Raw genomic sequence first — 17,768 nt, 5'->3', positions numbered from 1 at the left:
GCCCAGAGACAAGGACTGTCCTTGGCACAAGAATAAAACCGCAGGCCTTTGATTACAATTTGATGAAAGTATGTATTCGTCTCATTATAGCTGAAAAGTTGAAGGCATCCCCTCTTAGACTGAGTCCTCACTGAACAAACTCCCAAACCTACTAGTGCTCCCAGCTGCAGGCCCAGCAGATGGTGGGGTCCCTGCCACGGCCCGGCTAACCCACTGGCATGTTCCCATCACTCTGGATCCCCCCGCCCCAAACTCAGGGGCCAGCTGGCCTGCCCAGAGCAGGAAGGTGGCACCCAGCCCTCCTCACGGGGAGCGGAGGGTACTGTTTTCCTTCAGCCGGCTCTTGCCAGCTCCTGGGTGGAATCAGGGAAGGAGGGAGGGAGGGAGGGAGGGTGGAGGACCAGGCAGGCAGAAGACGGGCCAGCACCCTCAGACTTGTGGTGACTGTGGTTAAACCGGTGTCTCCAGAGAAACATGAAGGGGCCCTAAAAACTGCGGCAAGCCCTGCTTTCTTCTGCAGTCAGGAGGCCCGGGAAGGGGCGGGAAGCTTGCTGGAGACTGCTCCTCCCCTCTTTTCTTTGAAGCTCAGCTCTGTCTCCATTCAAGCAAGAACAGGAGATAAAAGGTTTCAAATTCGGGAAATCCCTTTCCACCTTTGCACCTGTGTGTTGGTGCTGGTCACCCCAGCCTCGGGTACCACCCATCCATCTAACAAATAGTTTTTGACTGTCTACTCTATGCCAGGGCTTCCCAGGTGGCATAGTAGTAAAGAATCTGCTTGCTAATGCAGGAGACAGAAGAGATGCAGGTTCGATCCCTGGGGTCGGGAAGATCCCCTGGAGTAGGAAATGGAAACCCACTCCATTGCTGGGACAGAGGAGCCTGATGGGCTACAGTTTAGGGGTCACAAAGAGTCAGACGTGACTTAGCGACAGAGTATGCACACATACTGTATTGCCAGGCACCATCTTGGCTGCTGAAGTTAGAACCACAAACCAAAAGTTCCTGCATTGGGGGGTGGGTGCTTCCATTTCAGAGAGTAACTAAGGAATACCTTTTATGATAGTCTACAGCTATTTCCCCATCTAGACCGTAGTCTCACTGAGAGAAGGAATAGACCCATTTCATCTCTAGATTCTCCAGGGTGACTAGTACAGAGCCTGAATTTTAGCTTGGCAGCCACTGAAAGAGGCCTCAGTGGGACTTGTCCCCCAGCCCAGGAGCCCCTGTCCTGCACGTGCAAGCTCTGGCGGTACCTACAGGAATGCAGTGGGCAGCCAGCAGCTGATCTCCAGCCACACACCCGGTAAGCTGGCTTCACGTTTTTCAGCCACTCTCAAAAGGAAATTCATCACTGGTGGTTCTTCCAGTCATGAGGGGGTGGGCTGCAGTCAGGCATGGTTTTTGGTATCAGATACAGGAAAGTTAACACTGCAGGCACCACAACAGATTAAAGCCACGGATCAAAGGTGTGAATCAGACAAGCAACACCACAGAAGTTTGGTATCAGTTTGGACTCGCCAAGCGGGGAGGTTACTGCAACCACCAGGCCAGAGGGAAACATGAGCAATGAGTGTGCAGAGGTCTGCAGGGCCCACGTGGGAAGCAAAGGGCTTGGCGGATCAGCAGGGCTCAGGGAAACATAACTGCTACCAGTCACCGAGGCTCCTGGCAGCTTGAGAGCCGGCCCCCTTACCCAATGAGTACGTGGGGCCTGAGAGGCCACGGTCCTCGCTGATGCCAAGGAAGGGAGAAACCACCTGCTTCACCAGCTCCTCCAGCTGCAAATAACCCTCACTTGGGCCTGTGGGCTCGTGAACACTCTGGAAATAAACACCCAAGAGAGACAGAGGTCAGTCCAAGTCACCATGGCCAGCGGATTCTGGCCACCCTCCCACTACATTCAAGGCAGGCTGTATCCTTGTGGCTGAATGAAGGAAACCCAGGCTTGGAGCCCCAGGCACTGGTCCTGGGTGGCGGTGATCAGAACTGTGCATGGAGCGCACCCTGGCCTCTGTGGTGGGATCCCGCCCCAAAGCAGGGCCAGCGGGACTGTCCCCACCCCAGCTCCAGGGCTGAGGTCTGACTGGTCCCAACCACAGCCAGCTCACCCTCTCCGCCACAGTAACCGTTCCACACCAGGCACACAGGAGGTTTATAGAAGCACTTTATATGTTTCATGGCACCTGCCAACAACCCTCACCATCCCCCCTTTAACACACAAGGAAAGTTAAGACTCGGAAAGCTTATGTAACTTGCCCAGGAAAATACAGCTGGTAAGTGGCCAAAACCCAGGACTGGCACACAAGATGCCTGGCTCTGAGCCCATTTTACGGCTCCTTGTTAACAGGCTAGAAAAGAAAGGGGGAGAGAATCTGGAAAAGACCAGAACGGTAGAAGAAAGGGAGCATCACTGTGGACTAGACACACATTTAGTACCAAAATGAAGGGTCAGTTCAAAAGGACAGTAGTCCTTGGAGCTATAAGGAGCTGGAAAGTCATTGAGGTTTTCTAGAAAACCAGCTAACTCTGAAGGAATTCAATTTCTTCCTGGAAAGGTGTGGAAGCCATGTGTTTGTGTGGAGGGCCTGCAAGAGAGCAAGGCTTTCGTGGGCGCTGTGCTCAGCCCAAAGGGCCAGCTGTCAAAGTCTCAAAGCGGAATAGATTTTAAATCACTCTTGTTTGAAAAGAGAAAACTCTCCCCTGCACTGGAGTTTAGGAGCTGGGGCCAAGAAGCGGGAGGGGCCAGTCCTACGGGTTGGATGGAGACCCCTGGGTGAAGTGCAAGCTCCAAGGAAACTGGCTGATGTGGTACGTTGTCAGCTCCATCACAGTGAGATGGAGGCGGCTGGGGGCAGTGGGAGGGAGGGGTGGCTTACCAAAACCAAAAGGAAGGCCGAGGAGGGGTCTATGAGGCAGAAGACTTGGCGGTCAGGACCAGGAAGGGGTCAGAATTGATGCAGAGGAAATGGGAGTGGGGTGGTGTGGCACTTGAGAGGGCTGCTAATGGGAGAAGACCTGAGGGTTTTTCATGTCCCTCAGCAACAGCAGAAGCACTGGGAAAGGCCAGCAAGATGCTTCGCTTGATACTCAACAAGGACCTACTGTAGGGCACAGGGAACTTTACTCAGTACTCTGTAATAACCTACATGAGAAACTGACCTGAAACATAAGAGAGTCATGTACATGTGTAACTGAATCACTTTGCAGTACCCCTGAAAGTAACACAACATTATAAATCAGCTGTACTGCAATATGAAACAAAAATTTAAAAAATAAAAACAGGTGGAATTTCAGAACTACCAAAATGTGTACTGGGCTAAGTCACTCAGTCGTGTCTGACTCTGCGAACCATGGGTTGTAGCCTGCAAGGCTTCTCTGCCATAGAATCCCCTGGGCCAAGAATACTGGAATGGGTTGCGATTTCCTTCTCCAAGGGATCTTCCCAACCTAGGGATCAAACCTGGGTCTCCTGCATCTCCTGCCTGGGCAGGTGGTTTCTTTACCATTAGCAATAGAGTGGCAACCCACTCCAGTACTCTTGCCTGGAAAATCCCACGGATGGAGGAGCCTGGGAGGCTGCAGTCCATGGGGTCTCAAAGAGTCAGACACGACTGAGTGGCTTCACTTTCACTTTTCCTTTCATGCATTGGAGAAGGAAATGGCAACCCACCCCAGCATTCTTGCCTAGAGAATCCCAGGGACGGGGGAGCCTGGTGGGCTGCCATCTCTGGGGTCGCGCAGAGTTGGACACGACTGAAGTGACTTAGCAGCAGCAGCAATATATTATTACAAAAACTTTTCTTTGTTAAAAAAAAAAAAATAAGTAACTATCACAACTACCTACAGAACTACATGTTGAGAAAAGAAAGGCTTCACTTAGAAAGGCACACGAGACTCTCCACAAGGGTGAGGGGATCCTCCAAGGGGCAGAAGGGAGAGGGGAGCCTTATTCATGCTCCCAGAGACCCACCCGCAGCCTCAAAAGTAGAGCGGTTTCAGCCCCCAAACCACCTTGGTTGGGTTTCAGAGCTGAGGACACTTTTATCTCATCTTTTCACACTTTGATATTTCTCATCTGCCTTCTCCCCACAAGACTCTTCCGCTCTACGATTCCTAAGCGCTAAACAAGAGAGGGATGCAGAGCGAGGAGAAGAGGCAAGAAGTGGGAAGAAAATTCTGAGCTGCATGGTTTTCTCCCTGGGCAGAGAACCTGACTTGCACACAGCCCTCTGGGAAGGAGCTGCCCTTGGCTTGGCTGCTGCGCTGGCTATGTATTTGCAAGGCTCAGCACAAGATGAAAATGTGGGGTCCCTTGTTCAAAAATTAAGAATTTCCAGATGGTGATGAAAAATGAAAGTGTTAGTTGCTTAGTCATGTCTGACTCTTTGCGACCCTATGGACTGTAGCCCGCCAGGCTCCTCTGTCCATGGGATTGTCCCGTCAAGAATACTGGAGCAGGCAGCCATTCCCTTCTCCAGGGGGTCTTCCCAACCCAGAGATCGAACCGGGTCTCCTGCATTGCAGGCAGATTCTTTACCGTCTGAGCCATCAGGGAAGAGAATTAAACCCAGCATGGGATCCTGCTGGTGGCGGGGAGCGGGGGCGGGGAAGGACCCTGGGGCACCGGCCAGCAGGGGGCACACCAGCTTGATTGGGCGGGTCCCCTCAGAAGGGACCATTCTTGCACAGTCTCAGACCTGCCTGCGCCTGCCAGGAAGAACCAGATCTCCAGGGTGATCAAAGTCTCTGGTTCAGCCTCTTCCTGGACAGCCTAAGCATAGGACCTCACGACCCATGGGAGGAAAGGTTGAGCCCCTTGTATGTTTTGAGGAGGGAGAGGTTGGTTCAGGGCCATTTTGGAAATGCACTGGGAAAGAGAAATGGCTCTTCTCTCTGTGGGAGAGGTAGGCAGGGAAAAACCAGCCCTAGATCTCTTGACGCTGTGGACAGTGGGGGGCCAGGCAGAGAAAACAGCAGTTCTAGCTACTGGGGCTCAGCTTCCCTGCAGCGGGGACGGTCCGAGGGCAGTACAACCTGCACATTTCCTTTAGATTCAGAAGCTGCCACCCCTGCCACCCAGGTTAGTCCTGGGCTGGGGAAAGACCCGCCTTTGCCATTGTCACACCCCCAGCCTCTGGCTTCCTGGCTCCTAGAGGGTAGAAGAAGGTGTCCCAGGAGGCCCTCAGGGAAACGATGCCAAATTCCCCGTGTTAAAGGGACCATCGCTTGTGGGGCAGCTCCAAGTGTCCTGGGAGACGGCGGGAGGAGAGGGACCTTGACAGTGCTCGCTGCGCGCACAGCAAACGGACAAAGGAGCTGGAACGTGACCGAGGACACAGAACGGAGCCCGGGTGCTCCGGCTACAGGGGCCCTCCCCCACCCCGCGGCCATGCTCCGTCGCGCCCCACCTGCAGGATGAGCAACATCTGGACGATGGACGAGGGCGGCTGGGGCTGCGCCAGCAGCAGCAAGTCCTCCAGCTTCACCTTCAGCAGCACCAGGTCGCGGAAGCCCAGCAGGGAAATCTGGCGGATGGTCAGCTCCTGGCCCTGGCGGGACAGAAGAGGCAGCGGTGGGAGGTGAGAGCGCGTGGGATCTGCCACCAACCACGTGGGGGCCGGGGCCACGATCCGAGGGGTGGGACCAGCACCTCCAAGGCCCAGGGGGGCTATCGAAGAGTCGAATATTTGACCCCTGTTCCTTCAGAATGAAAGCTTCGTTTAAGATAAGGTATGACTCATGGGATTGAAAAGATCCATGCACCCCAATATTCATAGCAGTGTTATTTACAATAGCTGAGACATGGAAACAAGCTAAATGACCATAGGCAGGTGGCTGGATAAAGAAGATGTATATACGCACACACACACACAACGGAGTACTACTCAGCCAGAACAAGAATGGAATTTTGCCATTTGCAACAACAAGGATAAATCTGGAGGGTATTTATGCTAGGTGAAATCAGTCAGACAGATAAAGACAAGTACCTTATCACTTACAAAACAAACTAATGAATATAACAGAAACAGACTCAGAGAATAAACTAGTGGTTACTAGTGAGGAGAGGGAAGGGGCCAGGGGTAATATAGGGGTAGAGGATGAACAGGTACAAACTACTAGGTAAAAAATAAATAAGCTACAAGGATATATTGTACAGCACAGGGAATATAGCCAATATCTTACAATAACTTCAAATGGAGTGCACTCTATAGAAACATTGAATCACTGTGTTGTAAACTAATATTGTATCATTGTAAATTAATACCGTAAATCAATTATACGTCAATAAAAAAAGTAAATGCTGAAATGCTCAATCTGCTTAAATGACCCAAAGGTGATACAAGACACATATATTGAGGGTCGTGCTGTGCTGTGAGTGGTCAGGAAGGAGGAAGAGGTAGAGAAACAAGAGGAAAGATAGCGCCTCCCTACACTCAAGGCTGTGTCCTCGGCTTCATCCATTAAATACTTGTGCACCTATCATATGCCAGGCAAAGAAGGAAATACAGGACCAGTTAAGACTCTTCTGCAAATGCAGGTAACATAGGAAGAAAAATCACTGAAGATGTAGAAGAAAAGGACTTGTTCAACCACGTAGATAGCGGCTGAGGATGAAAATAGTGACTGATAATCGTAAGAGCTGATCCTTATCTTAGTAAGGCTAAGTAAGACCCTTACCTCTGACCATGTGCTGGGCTTGATTTTCAATATGCTAGATATAAATGGCACATTTAATCCTCATGACCGCTTCTGAGATAGATACTGTAATAAAACCCAATCCACAGAAGAAAAACCCTATACCCAGACTGACAGGAATTTACTCAAGGTAGAGCTGGATCTCAAAGATAAACTATTTGATTCTAGAGCTCCTAAAGCCTCCCAAAACAGAAAGGGAAAGGAGGGCCCATTCCCAAACTCTCCTTTGCACATATGTACACCGCACATACCCCAAATTGGCTGGTCTTAGAGATGAGTTATCATCAGGGTATCCTCCCAAAGAGATGTAGCCTCCCATTCCTCAAGTTGGCCAAGGTTGAAGGAAATTTTGCACTTCCTATAACTCCTTAGGGTTTACAGAAACACGGGCAGGAGTGGTTTTGCCATTCTCACAGCCCCCTACTCTCCAGTCCCAAAGAGATACACCCCACCCACACCTCACAGGCTCAGTTTAACCAGTCCTTCTCTTAAATTTTTTTTCTTTAGTTCTAAGTTTTTTTCTTCATTTTTTTTTTGTCTGCTTGAAACAAGCAGGATCTTAGTTCCCTGACCAGAGTTCGAACCCATGCCCCTGCAGCGTAAGCATGGAGTCTTAACCACGGACCACCAGGGAAATCCCTAACCACTCCTTCGTGATTGCCTTCCCTGGCCACTGCCAATGGCGGTGGTCCCCCCACCTTTCCCAAGGTCCTACAATTTCTATTCTTTGCACCACATCTTAGCACTCATCACTGATTGCCTGTCTCATAGGTGTCTATGCCCTTGCTTCTTCTCCAGGACTCCATTCACTCTATAAGGTAGAAAAGGCAGGCAAGTTTCCACACTCAAACACCTTTATCCAGTGAGGAAGCAGGTCTCACGCAGACACTTACGCAGCAAGTTAGTGTCTAGACTAACAGACACCCCGAGGGTGTTATTACCAGTAGTGAGAGCCCAGGGGTTCTCCAAGTGGGGTATCTGCATCAGAAGCAGCACTTGGGAAATTGTGGGCGGGGAAGGTAGATGGGGCAACAGCATATGTTGCCACATCTTGCAGTTTTTCTTTCTTCCTTTTTTTTTTTTTGACGCAGTAACAGATTTTATTTTCTTGGGCTCCAAAATCACTGTGGACAGTGACTGCAGCCATGAAATTAAAAGATACTTGCTCCGCAGTTTTTCTTTAAAAAAAAAAAAAATTTTTTTTTTTTACTTAATTATTTAGCTGCTCTGGGTCTTAGTTACAGCATGCACAATCTTCACTCTTCATTGCTGCATGCGTGTGAACACTTAGTTGTGGCATGAGGGATCTAGTTCCCTGACCAGGGACTGAATCCTGGCCCCCTGCATTAGGAGCATGGAGTCTTAGCCTCTGGACTACCAAGGAAGTCCCAGATCTTACAGTTTTTTAAGAGAAGTAGGACAGTGTCATCCTCAGATCCACACAACTGGACTCCTGCCTGAATCTGGGGCTAAGGGAGCCCTTCTTGACCCTCTAATACCAGAGGCAAGCCCCTCAGCTTCCTCACTTCCCACTCTAACTCCATCTAGTGGGGAATTCCCTGGCAGTCCAATGATTAAGTCTCTGAGCTTCCACTGCAGGGGGCGAGGGTTTGATCCCTGGTCCTCTGGTCAAGGAACTAAGATCCTGAATGCCTTGAGGCACGGTCAAAAAAAGAAAATACCCATCTGGGTATCTCTATCTAGGAATTCCCTGCCTACACAGTCCTAAGAGGGACCTATGTCTATACCCCTTCTCCACTAGGGCTGCCAAATAAACCAGAGGCTGTCCAGTTACATTTGAATAACTTTCTAGTATAAGTACGTCCCAAATATTGCATTGTTTATTGTTCACCTGAAATTTAACTCAGCATCCTGCAGGTCAATTTGCGTTATCTGGCAACCCTGCCTCCCAGGCGTGTCATCTTAAGACCCACTGCTGGCCAAGGAGTGAGTATTGCACCAAAGAGACAAGTCTATAGACACAGAGGGTGAACCATCCAAAGAAAAGCTATAAATCCTCTCGTGGGGAAGCAGCACGGAGCCAAGAATGGGATGAAAAGAGCAGTGGGCTGCAGGCCACACGCTTCTACTGGAATTGTTAGGGGCAAACTGGAATTGGAAAATGGGACTCTAAAGGTATAATCTCCTGATTTTAAAATATTTGACATGTATTTTAAAAAATCCAGAATTCCTTTAAGACAGCATTCAGAGCAAACAAAGCCCGTGGGCCCTTACTCGCGATACAAGGTATTTCCTACCAATGGCTTCACATCTAATCTAACCTGATTACATGCGAAGCCTTAACCCCAACGGGAAAAGCTACTGTGAGCACACAGCAACGGAAGGGGAAGCGTATGACAGACACGTACACTTTGGAGAAGAACATCTATTGGTTAGTCGGCCTGAGGGCGTGTCCCTTCTGACCAGGCACTGACCAATCCTGTTCTCGGCCCCTGCAGGAGGGTGGAGGGAAACCAGCACATGGTAGAAATGAGCTGAGCTCGCGGAATAAGCAGCAGAAGACAGGCTGTTCGTCTCCTACTCTAAACTCCTCATTCTGCAGGAGATGAAACGCAGCCATGCTCAGAGAAGGGAAACGAGTTTGCCCATACTCAACTACGGATTCCCAGTCCGCAGTTCTTTCTGCTACATCATGGGCCTTCTCGTCTTCAGGAAATCGCTTATAGAGAGCAAGGAACACTACTCCTTTCCCGGAATTTGGGAGTCACAGGAAACTTGCCAGACAATTGTGCGTCAAAGAAAGTGGGGAGGGGAAAAAAGGAAAGAAAAGGGAAAAAAGTCTCCTTCCCCCATCTTCCCTTACTTCTGAAAAGTAAGAAGATACAGACATACTCAAAACCAAGAGGGAAAGGAGAGCCTACAAATTGCTAGGTATGCAGGCACTGTTTGCTGCTTGAGGTCAGATGCTAAATATAGAACAGAGTGCCCTCCAAAGATGTCCGAGGTCCTAATCCAACTCAGGCAGTGCCCAGGCTCCTGGCTTTCCCCCATTCGCTGGCAGGCCCCAGGGGGACACCGGTCAAGGAGTAAGACAGACTGCCCAGGCTGGCAGGAGGTCATTCCCCAGTGAGACTGACCTGAACTGGATAGAATATGGCCTGCAGGGTGGGGAGAGTCTCAGTGAAGAAGTGGTCCCAGACTTCAGCCAGAACCTCAATGCGATTTTCACCTACACAAGGGCGAGAAGATGGGAGGGGAGAAAGAAAGAAAAGAATGTGGTCATTACTCACAGGAGTGGCTGGGAGGCAGTTCCTAGTCAAATGGAGCACAGGCAGGGATGTTGTGGGGGAAAGCTCATTACCTACATTGGATCTCTAAGTGTTACTACAGCAAGCATGGAATTGGATGGCAAGATGATCAAGAATATGCAAATATGCCTTCTCTCCCTTCATCCACAAAAGGGAGCTGAATTTTGAAAAGCACATAATAATTACAGTCATCATGAGAATGGTTACAACATGATCAGGCCCTGTGCTATTTATCTATAAGCATCTCATGAACGGACGCTATTACCCTGCTTTACAGCTCAGACATGCCAGGTATCTGGGCTCAAAGGAACACAGGTAGAAGGCCAAGCTGGGGTTCCAGAACCCATGTTCTTGTCAATAGAATCCAGCAAGATCAAGTGCACAGTTATATATTATCTTTTTTTTTTTTTTTTGCAATTACTAAGACACTGGCTTTTCAGTCTAGATTTGAGCTACCACTTGAGAAAGATGGAAAGAGGACTTAGAAACTATCACCTCCACCCACTGTAACCAGAAGGGCATTACTCTCTGAATGGTCACCTGCAAAACACAGCCACCTCCTGACGCCGTGTCTATCTACACCCCCGCGATCAGGAAGCCTGAGTCCTGGCCAAGTGCTCCCCCCAGGCTAGATGGACACAGGTCACCCAACACCACCGGAAGGCTGTTTGAGGAACTTTGCACCTGCAGGAAAGGCAGGCACTGGCAGAGGGGAGTCTGCATGGCAGCTGCTGTTTAATGACCTAGATAACAGAGCTGACTGGGCACTGTCTCTGTCCAGCTGAGGCAGGGAAACTGGGTCAGCCAAGATTAGACACTGAGAGATGCGTCTGGCAATACGTTGCCAGATCCACTGAACAGATCTTGAAAGATTCACTTAGCGATGTCCATCTATTAGTTTAATGGACAACAAAAGCAGTGGCTGGGAGAGAGAACAGAATGAAGCCATGACTTTAGCAGGCAGGACCAAAGATGTGCCGATTTTAAAAGGTCAGAGTGAAACACACCAGAATGCAAATCCATAACACCCTCTACTCTCCTTTGTAATTAGCCAAGAACTAATTACACTCTGTTGGAATCACTCATTCACTTCTCTGTCTCCTCCACTAGCACGGGAATAAGGGCACCGGCCTTGTCTTCCTGCTCACCTTTCTAATTCTAGTGCTTAGCATGGTGCCAGACACATTGGTAATTCACTGTTTGGAAATCTTTGATTGAATGAATAGGAAGTATTGAGTGTATAGGTTTTTGTAAATGCCAGGGCTGGTGAGTGGGAGGAGGTTACCTTTTAACCCAAATATGGGACAGGACAGGGCAGGCAGGACTTAACAGTCAGCTCCAACATTTTCCTTTGCTCTTCGATAAAGAAAACCACACCATGGCAACCCCGCTGGGGAGAGTCTGTTTCCTGCTTCTGTATCTTCATCCTCTTCTGAATTCCCCTTCTACGTGAATTTTATTTTAGTCCCTTACACTCACCATCCTCCCTCCATGCCACAGGGCTTTTGCACATGCTAGTTCCTTTGTTGAGACTATTCTCTGCCTTCTCTCTTTGCCTAACCTACATCTGTTTATCTTCATAAACTGATGAAGTGTTCATCTTCTTCATAGTTTCAACTCTAGCATCACTTCCACAGGAAAGTCTCCCCCATTGGTCAAACTCCCCTGTTATGGATTGTATTCTTAGTACTTGTCTCAGTTATGGTTTTATATTTGGTGGTGATTTGATTAATACATGTCTCCACTACCAGGTTGTGAGCACCTTCAGGACTCGTAATGCTATGAAGTTTTGCTCACCACTGTGTTCTCGGCACCTAGCAAAGTACCTGGTATAGTAGACAATCAATAAATGTCTGAATGAATCAACCAATCACCATCCTCTTTTCAAAGGCAGGTTTGCTAGTTCACTGCAGGGAGGAGCCAGGAAATCAAGAGGACAGTCTGAAACATTAGGTCATGCTGGTGCCTAAAACCAACGTGAACCCCAACACTTGGACAGAATGTCTCCAAGGAGAAAAGGCTGCACCAGCTCCTTTACTGACGGCCCTTACCCTGAGCCTTCCATCACAGAGACAAGCAGAGGCCCTGCCGACTAGAAGGATGGGACAGAAAAGCCTGCTGCTCAGTGCTGCTCCTACTTTCTCCCCTTCAGGTCCCAGACGGAATACTCATGGCACATGCAGTCTTCATTCAACCCGGCAACAGGAAGGTGCCTCTCCTGGGAACCTGGGTCTAACTGTCGGCTGCAAACTTCAGAGAGGGATGGAGGTTTTGGAAAGTGTTCAGAGAAGAACATCAGAGAGACAAGCTAAACAGAGTAGCCTGGGGAGGAAAGAGTTAATGAGACAAGGTGACTCCACCTCCAAGAACAGCCCCCAAGTCAAGGGCTTACTCCTCTACAAAGATGAAAGGGGTCTGGATGGAGGCTTCTATTAAAAACTATCTTATTAAAAACTGTCCTCTAATTGCCACAGAGGTTTAGATCACCAGAGGTATACAGAATAAGTCTGAGAAATTCTTCCAAGGTCACTAAAGCTCTAGAAAAGATTACTGATACTAACCAGGCATACGCTGCCTACAAAAGAGAACCACAGAGCTAAGGGCTGCCTCTGTCCCTTCTGCAGCCATCAGTCAGGGTGGACGAGTACAAGCCAGGTTGATAAAGTACAGGTTATTCAATGATGGATTCCAAACTTGATTTTATAGCAAAACACTTTCATCCAAATAAAATCTTTCTTGGAGTTATAACATACAAAATTAACATGTAGAAATGTTCTGGTTGAAGATGTAAGAGCGCCTTCACTTGTGCAGAAAGGACCCTGCCACCTAACCCCCAGGACAAGATGGGACCCAACAAGATCATCCCGGCCCACTGCCCTCCAGTCACACTTTGGAGCAGAAACACAGACACTTGGATGCCCTTGTTTCTCCTGTCAAGCTCTGTGCCTGAATTTTCACTCTGAATGTAGCTATGTTGAGTGTCACCTGGGCGAGAGACCATCAACTTTCCCTTTTAAGGGCCCTTGAATCTCTGGTTTTGCTCAGGATCTTGTTCTAACTCTGGTTATCCACATTTCCAGGAGCATGAAATAATTCTCCAAATGACTTACAATGTGGTCGAAGACCTGGAAGCCACCCACCTTTCATGCCTGGGTACTAGCCCCACTCCAAAATGCAAAAAGGCCATGAAGCTCTCAACGTAATTGCATTCGAGGGAAACAAGGCTTCAGGTTCAGTCAACTCCTGAGTAGACAGGTTAATTTGGAACCTCTGGTTTTTGCAAAGTTTTGGTGAGCACTCACTGTGTGCCAGGCCCTGGGACTTTCCAGGGTCAGTTTCTCATTTTTCTTCCTATTTTGTCTTTCTAGAAGACACGACACGGTACACAAGTGTCTTTCCCAGAGAAGGGGAAGAGAAAAAGGGATGGTCTACTGCCTAATGCGTCTGAATCTAGAAGTAAACTTGACCAACAGATAGAAGTCTCGAGGCTGGAGTAGGAAAAAAAGAAGGAACTAGTGTGCATACCTACTATGTGCCAGGGACAGCGCTATGCTGGTTCTACTCCTTACATCCCCTATAATCCCTAGCTCCATTTTATCATTTTAAAAATTATGGGAAAAATCAAGACTCAAAGAGGTGAGAAACTCACCAAAAGTCACCCAAGAAGTAGGTGGCAAGCTACAGTCACGATCCACGTTGACGGGAGCTGACAGTAACCATCAGTGGAGCCAAGGGATCTGTCGGCCAACTCTTGCCTTCATCCCACCTCCCAGCTCCATTCAATGCCTTTCTATCAGTTAGACTCTAGAATCTTTTAAGGCTGGGAAAATGTTCTTTTGCTTCTTAAACCTTACCCCACTGAGTGGGTGCCTGCTTAGTCTCCCTCAAATGAGTGGACCACCTGACAGATACGACCTCAAGAAACAGTGCAAGTCTGCTCGGTCGTGTCCAACTCTTTGTGACCCCATGGACTGCAGCCTGCCAGGCTCCTCTGTCCATGGAGTTCTCCAGGCCAGAATACTGGAGTGGGTAGCTGTTCCCTTTTCCAGGGGATCTTCCCAATCCAGGGATCGAACCCAGGTCTCCCACATTGCAGGTGGATTCTTTACCATCTGAGCCACCAGGGAAGCCCTGAGAAACAGGACAAAGGTCAATAGGAAATAGCCTGGATCAGACCAGAGGGAACAGGATCTACAATATAATGTATTCCTTCAAAGGTGACCCCTGGCAGCATCTTGTGAAAACCAGCCCTTAACGGGGTCTCCCAAGAGGCCACCCTAATTCCCCCTCATTTCTCAAACAGTCTGCCTTGCACCCAGCCAGGAGTGGCTGACTCAAACTGAAACGCTGCCGCCTAGCTGGAGAAGAGGTGGTGGGGTGACTCACGTGCTTGGAGCCTGCCTGTCTCAGACAGACTCATTTCAGCTGTCCAAGCATCAAAGGCTGAGTCAGAGTTCCCGCCAGACGGGGGCTGCCTTGTACTTGCCTTCACACAGCTTGATCTTCTCCTCCACGAACAGCAGTCCTTTTGCTAGAAGCTGGTTCTGCCGGAAGAGAACAGAGGACACAAGACTTCACTGTGTGGCTAACCCTTGTCCACTCCAGGCGGGTGAAGGTGTGGAGTTCTAGGCACTTGGACACTGTCATGCCTCCAGGCTCAAGAAGCCTTCGGTGCTCTAGGAAGGCTGAGGCTTCGGGAGGAGTCAGTGAGGCAGCCCGTCACAGAGGAAGGAGACGAAAGCCAAACCCAACCAGCATTCCCATTTCTCCAACCAGGGAAGACGTGACCACAAGCTTGGCTGGACTGTCTGGAAGGACTAGAGTGGACACCCAATGTCCTTTGAGCCCTTCATATAAACTCAGAAAGTGGAGTGTGGAGGCAGTGGGAAATTATGCAGAAATGATAGACTTTTTATACAAGCTGACGGTTTCTCAAGCTCGCATGAAAGAGACTGCCTGCAAAATTTTAAGCAGGAGTGAGGGTGTGTCCCTCAGTGAGTGTGTGCATGAGAGAGCTGTGGGAAGACAGGGTAAGATGAAGTCCCTTTGCAAATGCAACGAACAACTGTTGGGTATTTTGCAGATATCACAGGATATTTATTCTTCGTCTCATCTAATTCTGACCTTCCCAATAATCCGATCGAGTTGGTGCTATTACCCCCTGACTTTACTGATAGTCAGGGTAGACTTGCCCACAGGAGACAGACTCAATCTTCCTGGCTCCACCGGCCATGTTCTTTCTACTCTGCCTTGCTGCCTTCCAGCAGGTCTTCCCACCCAGATCCCCTTCTTCCCTCAAAAGGGTACAGCTGGTCCCACACAACGCAGGCAGCTTTTCCAAAGGTCACAGAATCTCAGAGATGCCTCACCACTTACCTCACATCTTTAGATGATCAAAGGCCTATGCTTATGGCATGGGGGATCCACAGTGGTATATATCCTATCAAAAACCTATGCATTTCTTGGTGTTCTCCTTTAGAAAACCCTAAAAGCCCTGTTACCACGATGGTGAGAGTGTACATGGCAGAGAGGAAAGATCAGACAGGTGTTCAAGTCCAGCTCAGCCACGTTCTAGCTGTGTGATCTTGGGCTTCCTTTCCTGAGTCCTGAGCCCCTCATCTGTAAAATAGCATCACACCAGCAATATCATAAAGTTCTTATAATAATCATTATAAATATACACACGGGGACTTCCCTGGTGGGCCAGTGGTTAAGACTCCAAGCTGCCAATGCAGTGGGCGTGGGTTCGATCCCTGGTTGGGGAACTAAGATTCCACATGATGTGCGGCACAGCCAAAAGATTAAATACACACACACATACACACAAACATGCACACACACATACACACACACACACACACACAGAGTAATCAGTGGTAATGGGCACTGACGACAATAGTTGCTCTCTTAGCCCAACTATCTTCACAAAAGGATAGGCGGGTAAAGAGATTCAATAATGAATAGACCTACATCAAACACATTAAAGTAGTTTATCAAAGGCACTATCACATTCCTGTAACTAATACATATATATGGAATTTTATAGACCCAATTAAAATTTCCAAGCTATAACCTAATTTGAAAAGTAATTACCCATCATTTAGTTTCAAGATGGAACCCCAACTCAAAGTTACAGTGATGTCCTATAGGAGTCCACCAACTTTATTAAAGGGAAAAAGGTCAATTCCTTTCCTAGGAATTACAGAACAGACAAGTAATGGAGGTGGAACTGTGTGTTTCTACCTTCCACCAAGCACACGAATCCCAGAAGCAAGAAAAACACCACAGCACCAAACTGAGATGATCAAAATCAGGGCTTTGTGCCAACTTAGCTGGGTGGGAATGGATGGCACGGGTGTTTCCAGATGTAACCAACCCCATCAAATGGCTCTGAGCAAATGTCCTAATTCAGGCCTGAAGTCTGCCCTGGTCCCTTTCACTGGCCCGGAGGATGGCCTTAGGATGTCCCCCGGTACTCTGTGCAAGGAGTCCTGATGCCTTGCTCTCCATCACTACCTCCATTGCCAACACGGATACTCCAGCCTTCTTCCAAAATAGCCACAAATCCTCCTCAATTTCAAGTTTCTGAGATTTACCTCCAAATGTACGAGAGACTCCTCCCTGTGATGCAGGTTTCATAATTATGTTCCTGCACTGTAATTATTTACATTTTATAGGTGGGGGGTGTCCAAGGCACCGAGAGAAATAAAAGCCTAGTCCAGGTTATATCATGAGTCAATGATAGTCAATATATCCCATGTGTCAGGATTTTAGGTTCTCAGGGGTGAGGACCATGTAATTTAGGTTACCTGGCTTGGAGAACAATGCTTAAAACATGATAGAAGCTAACAAATATTCACTGAGTACGTATTGCCTGTTTGGATGTTACAGACCATTTTTGCTTTTAAGAAATCAAGGTAAGAGATAGAATGGTTTTAAGAAGAGAGAAAGTGATGTAAGTCCCTAAAATTCTAATACACAATAAGCTATGTGCTCAGTCATGCCCTACTCATTGCAACCCGATGGACTGTAGCCCACCAGGCTTCTCTGTCCATAGAATTTTCCAAGCATAAATACTGGAATGAGTTGCCATTTCCTACTCCAGGGAATCCTCCTAACCCAGGGATTGAACCCAAGTCTCCTGCATTGGCAGGTGGATTCTTTACCACTGAGCCACCGGGGAAGCCAAAATTCTAATACCCTTAGGCATTTGTACATTTTGCTCTTATGTTACAAATGGCATTTTCTTCCTTTGATGAAAACTACTTTGCATCTTAAGAGACAAACTTTAAAAAGTGGCATAGACTCTCCTTCCTGCTCTTTTCCAGGTCCTCCCCCTACAAGGAGACATTTCGGGGATGTTTTTTTCAAACTAAGGAAGTTATTTGTGTATTATGGAAGAAATGGAAAAGGAAATACTCTTTTTTAAATGTCTCATGATACACAGCATAGAAATTCTTTACCTCAGACCAAAATAAGAGTAACAAAAACCTGAGGTGAAAAGGGACCTTCAGAATCATCTAGTCCTTCTCACCTCTCCCCAGCCCTGTGGTCTGAATCAAATGGTCACACATAGTTTCAATAATTTTTTAGTTTGGACCCATTTTCCAGGAAGCTAAAGCACCTTTCAAAAGCATCTGAAAGAAAAGTTTTGTTACTCCTAGGCTTTGTAGATTTTGCTCTTATTTTACAGTTGAATAAATTGCAGCTAGAAGTACAGTCTCCATCTTTTATTTGGCACGTGCTAAGTGACTTCAGATCTTTTGGGCCAGCCTGGCCCTCAGCCCCACTTCACTGGAG

The 17,768-nt window shown here is 48.2% G+C and overlaps 1 protein-coding gene across 8 annotated transcripts in view; it reads right to left on the bottom strand.

Annotated features, from left to right (window-relative positions):
- PRR5L (proline rich 5 like) overlaps window positions 1-17,768 on the bottom strand; it is a 77,201-nt gene that overhangs the window by 8,535 nt on the left and 50,898 nt on the right. For 4 of the 8 annotated variants that reach the window (XM_043480927.1, XM_043480925.1, XM_043480924.1 and 1 more), the window contains 4 exons: window positions 14,455-14,512; window positions 9,798-9,889; window positions 5,412-5,552; window positions 1,697-1,823 (listed from right to left, as the gene is read on the bottom strand). In XM_043480927.1, coding sequence (XP_043336862.1) covers window positions 1,697-1,823; window positions 5,412-5,552; window positions 9,798-9,889; window positions 14,455-14,512 — 418 coding nt within the window. Of the gene's footprint in view, window positions 1-1,260; window positions 1,432-1,696; window positions 1,824-5,411; window positions 5,553-9,797; window positions 9,890-14,454; window positions 14,513-17,768 lie in introns of all 8 variants that reach the window. The other 4 variants (XR_006271933.1, XR_006271934.1, XM_043480929.1 and 1 more) reach the window with 4 other exon arrangements.

This window comes from Cervus canadensis, chromosome 11, assembly GCF_019320065.1.
Source record: "Cervus canadensis isolate Bull #8, Minnesota chromosome 11, ASM1932006v1, whole genome shotgun sequence".
Classification (NCBI taxonomy): Eukaryota; Metazoa; Chordata; class Mammalia; order Artiodactyla; family Cervidae; genus Cervus; species Cervus canadensis.
This window is presented reverse-complemented; position numbering and strand designations above follow the sequence as displayed.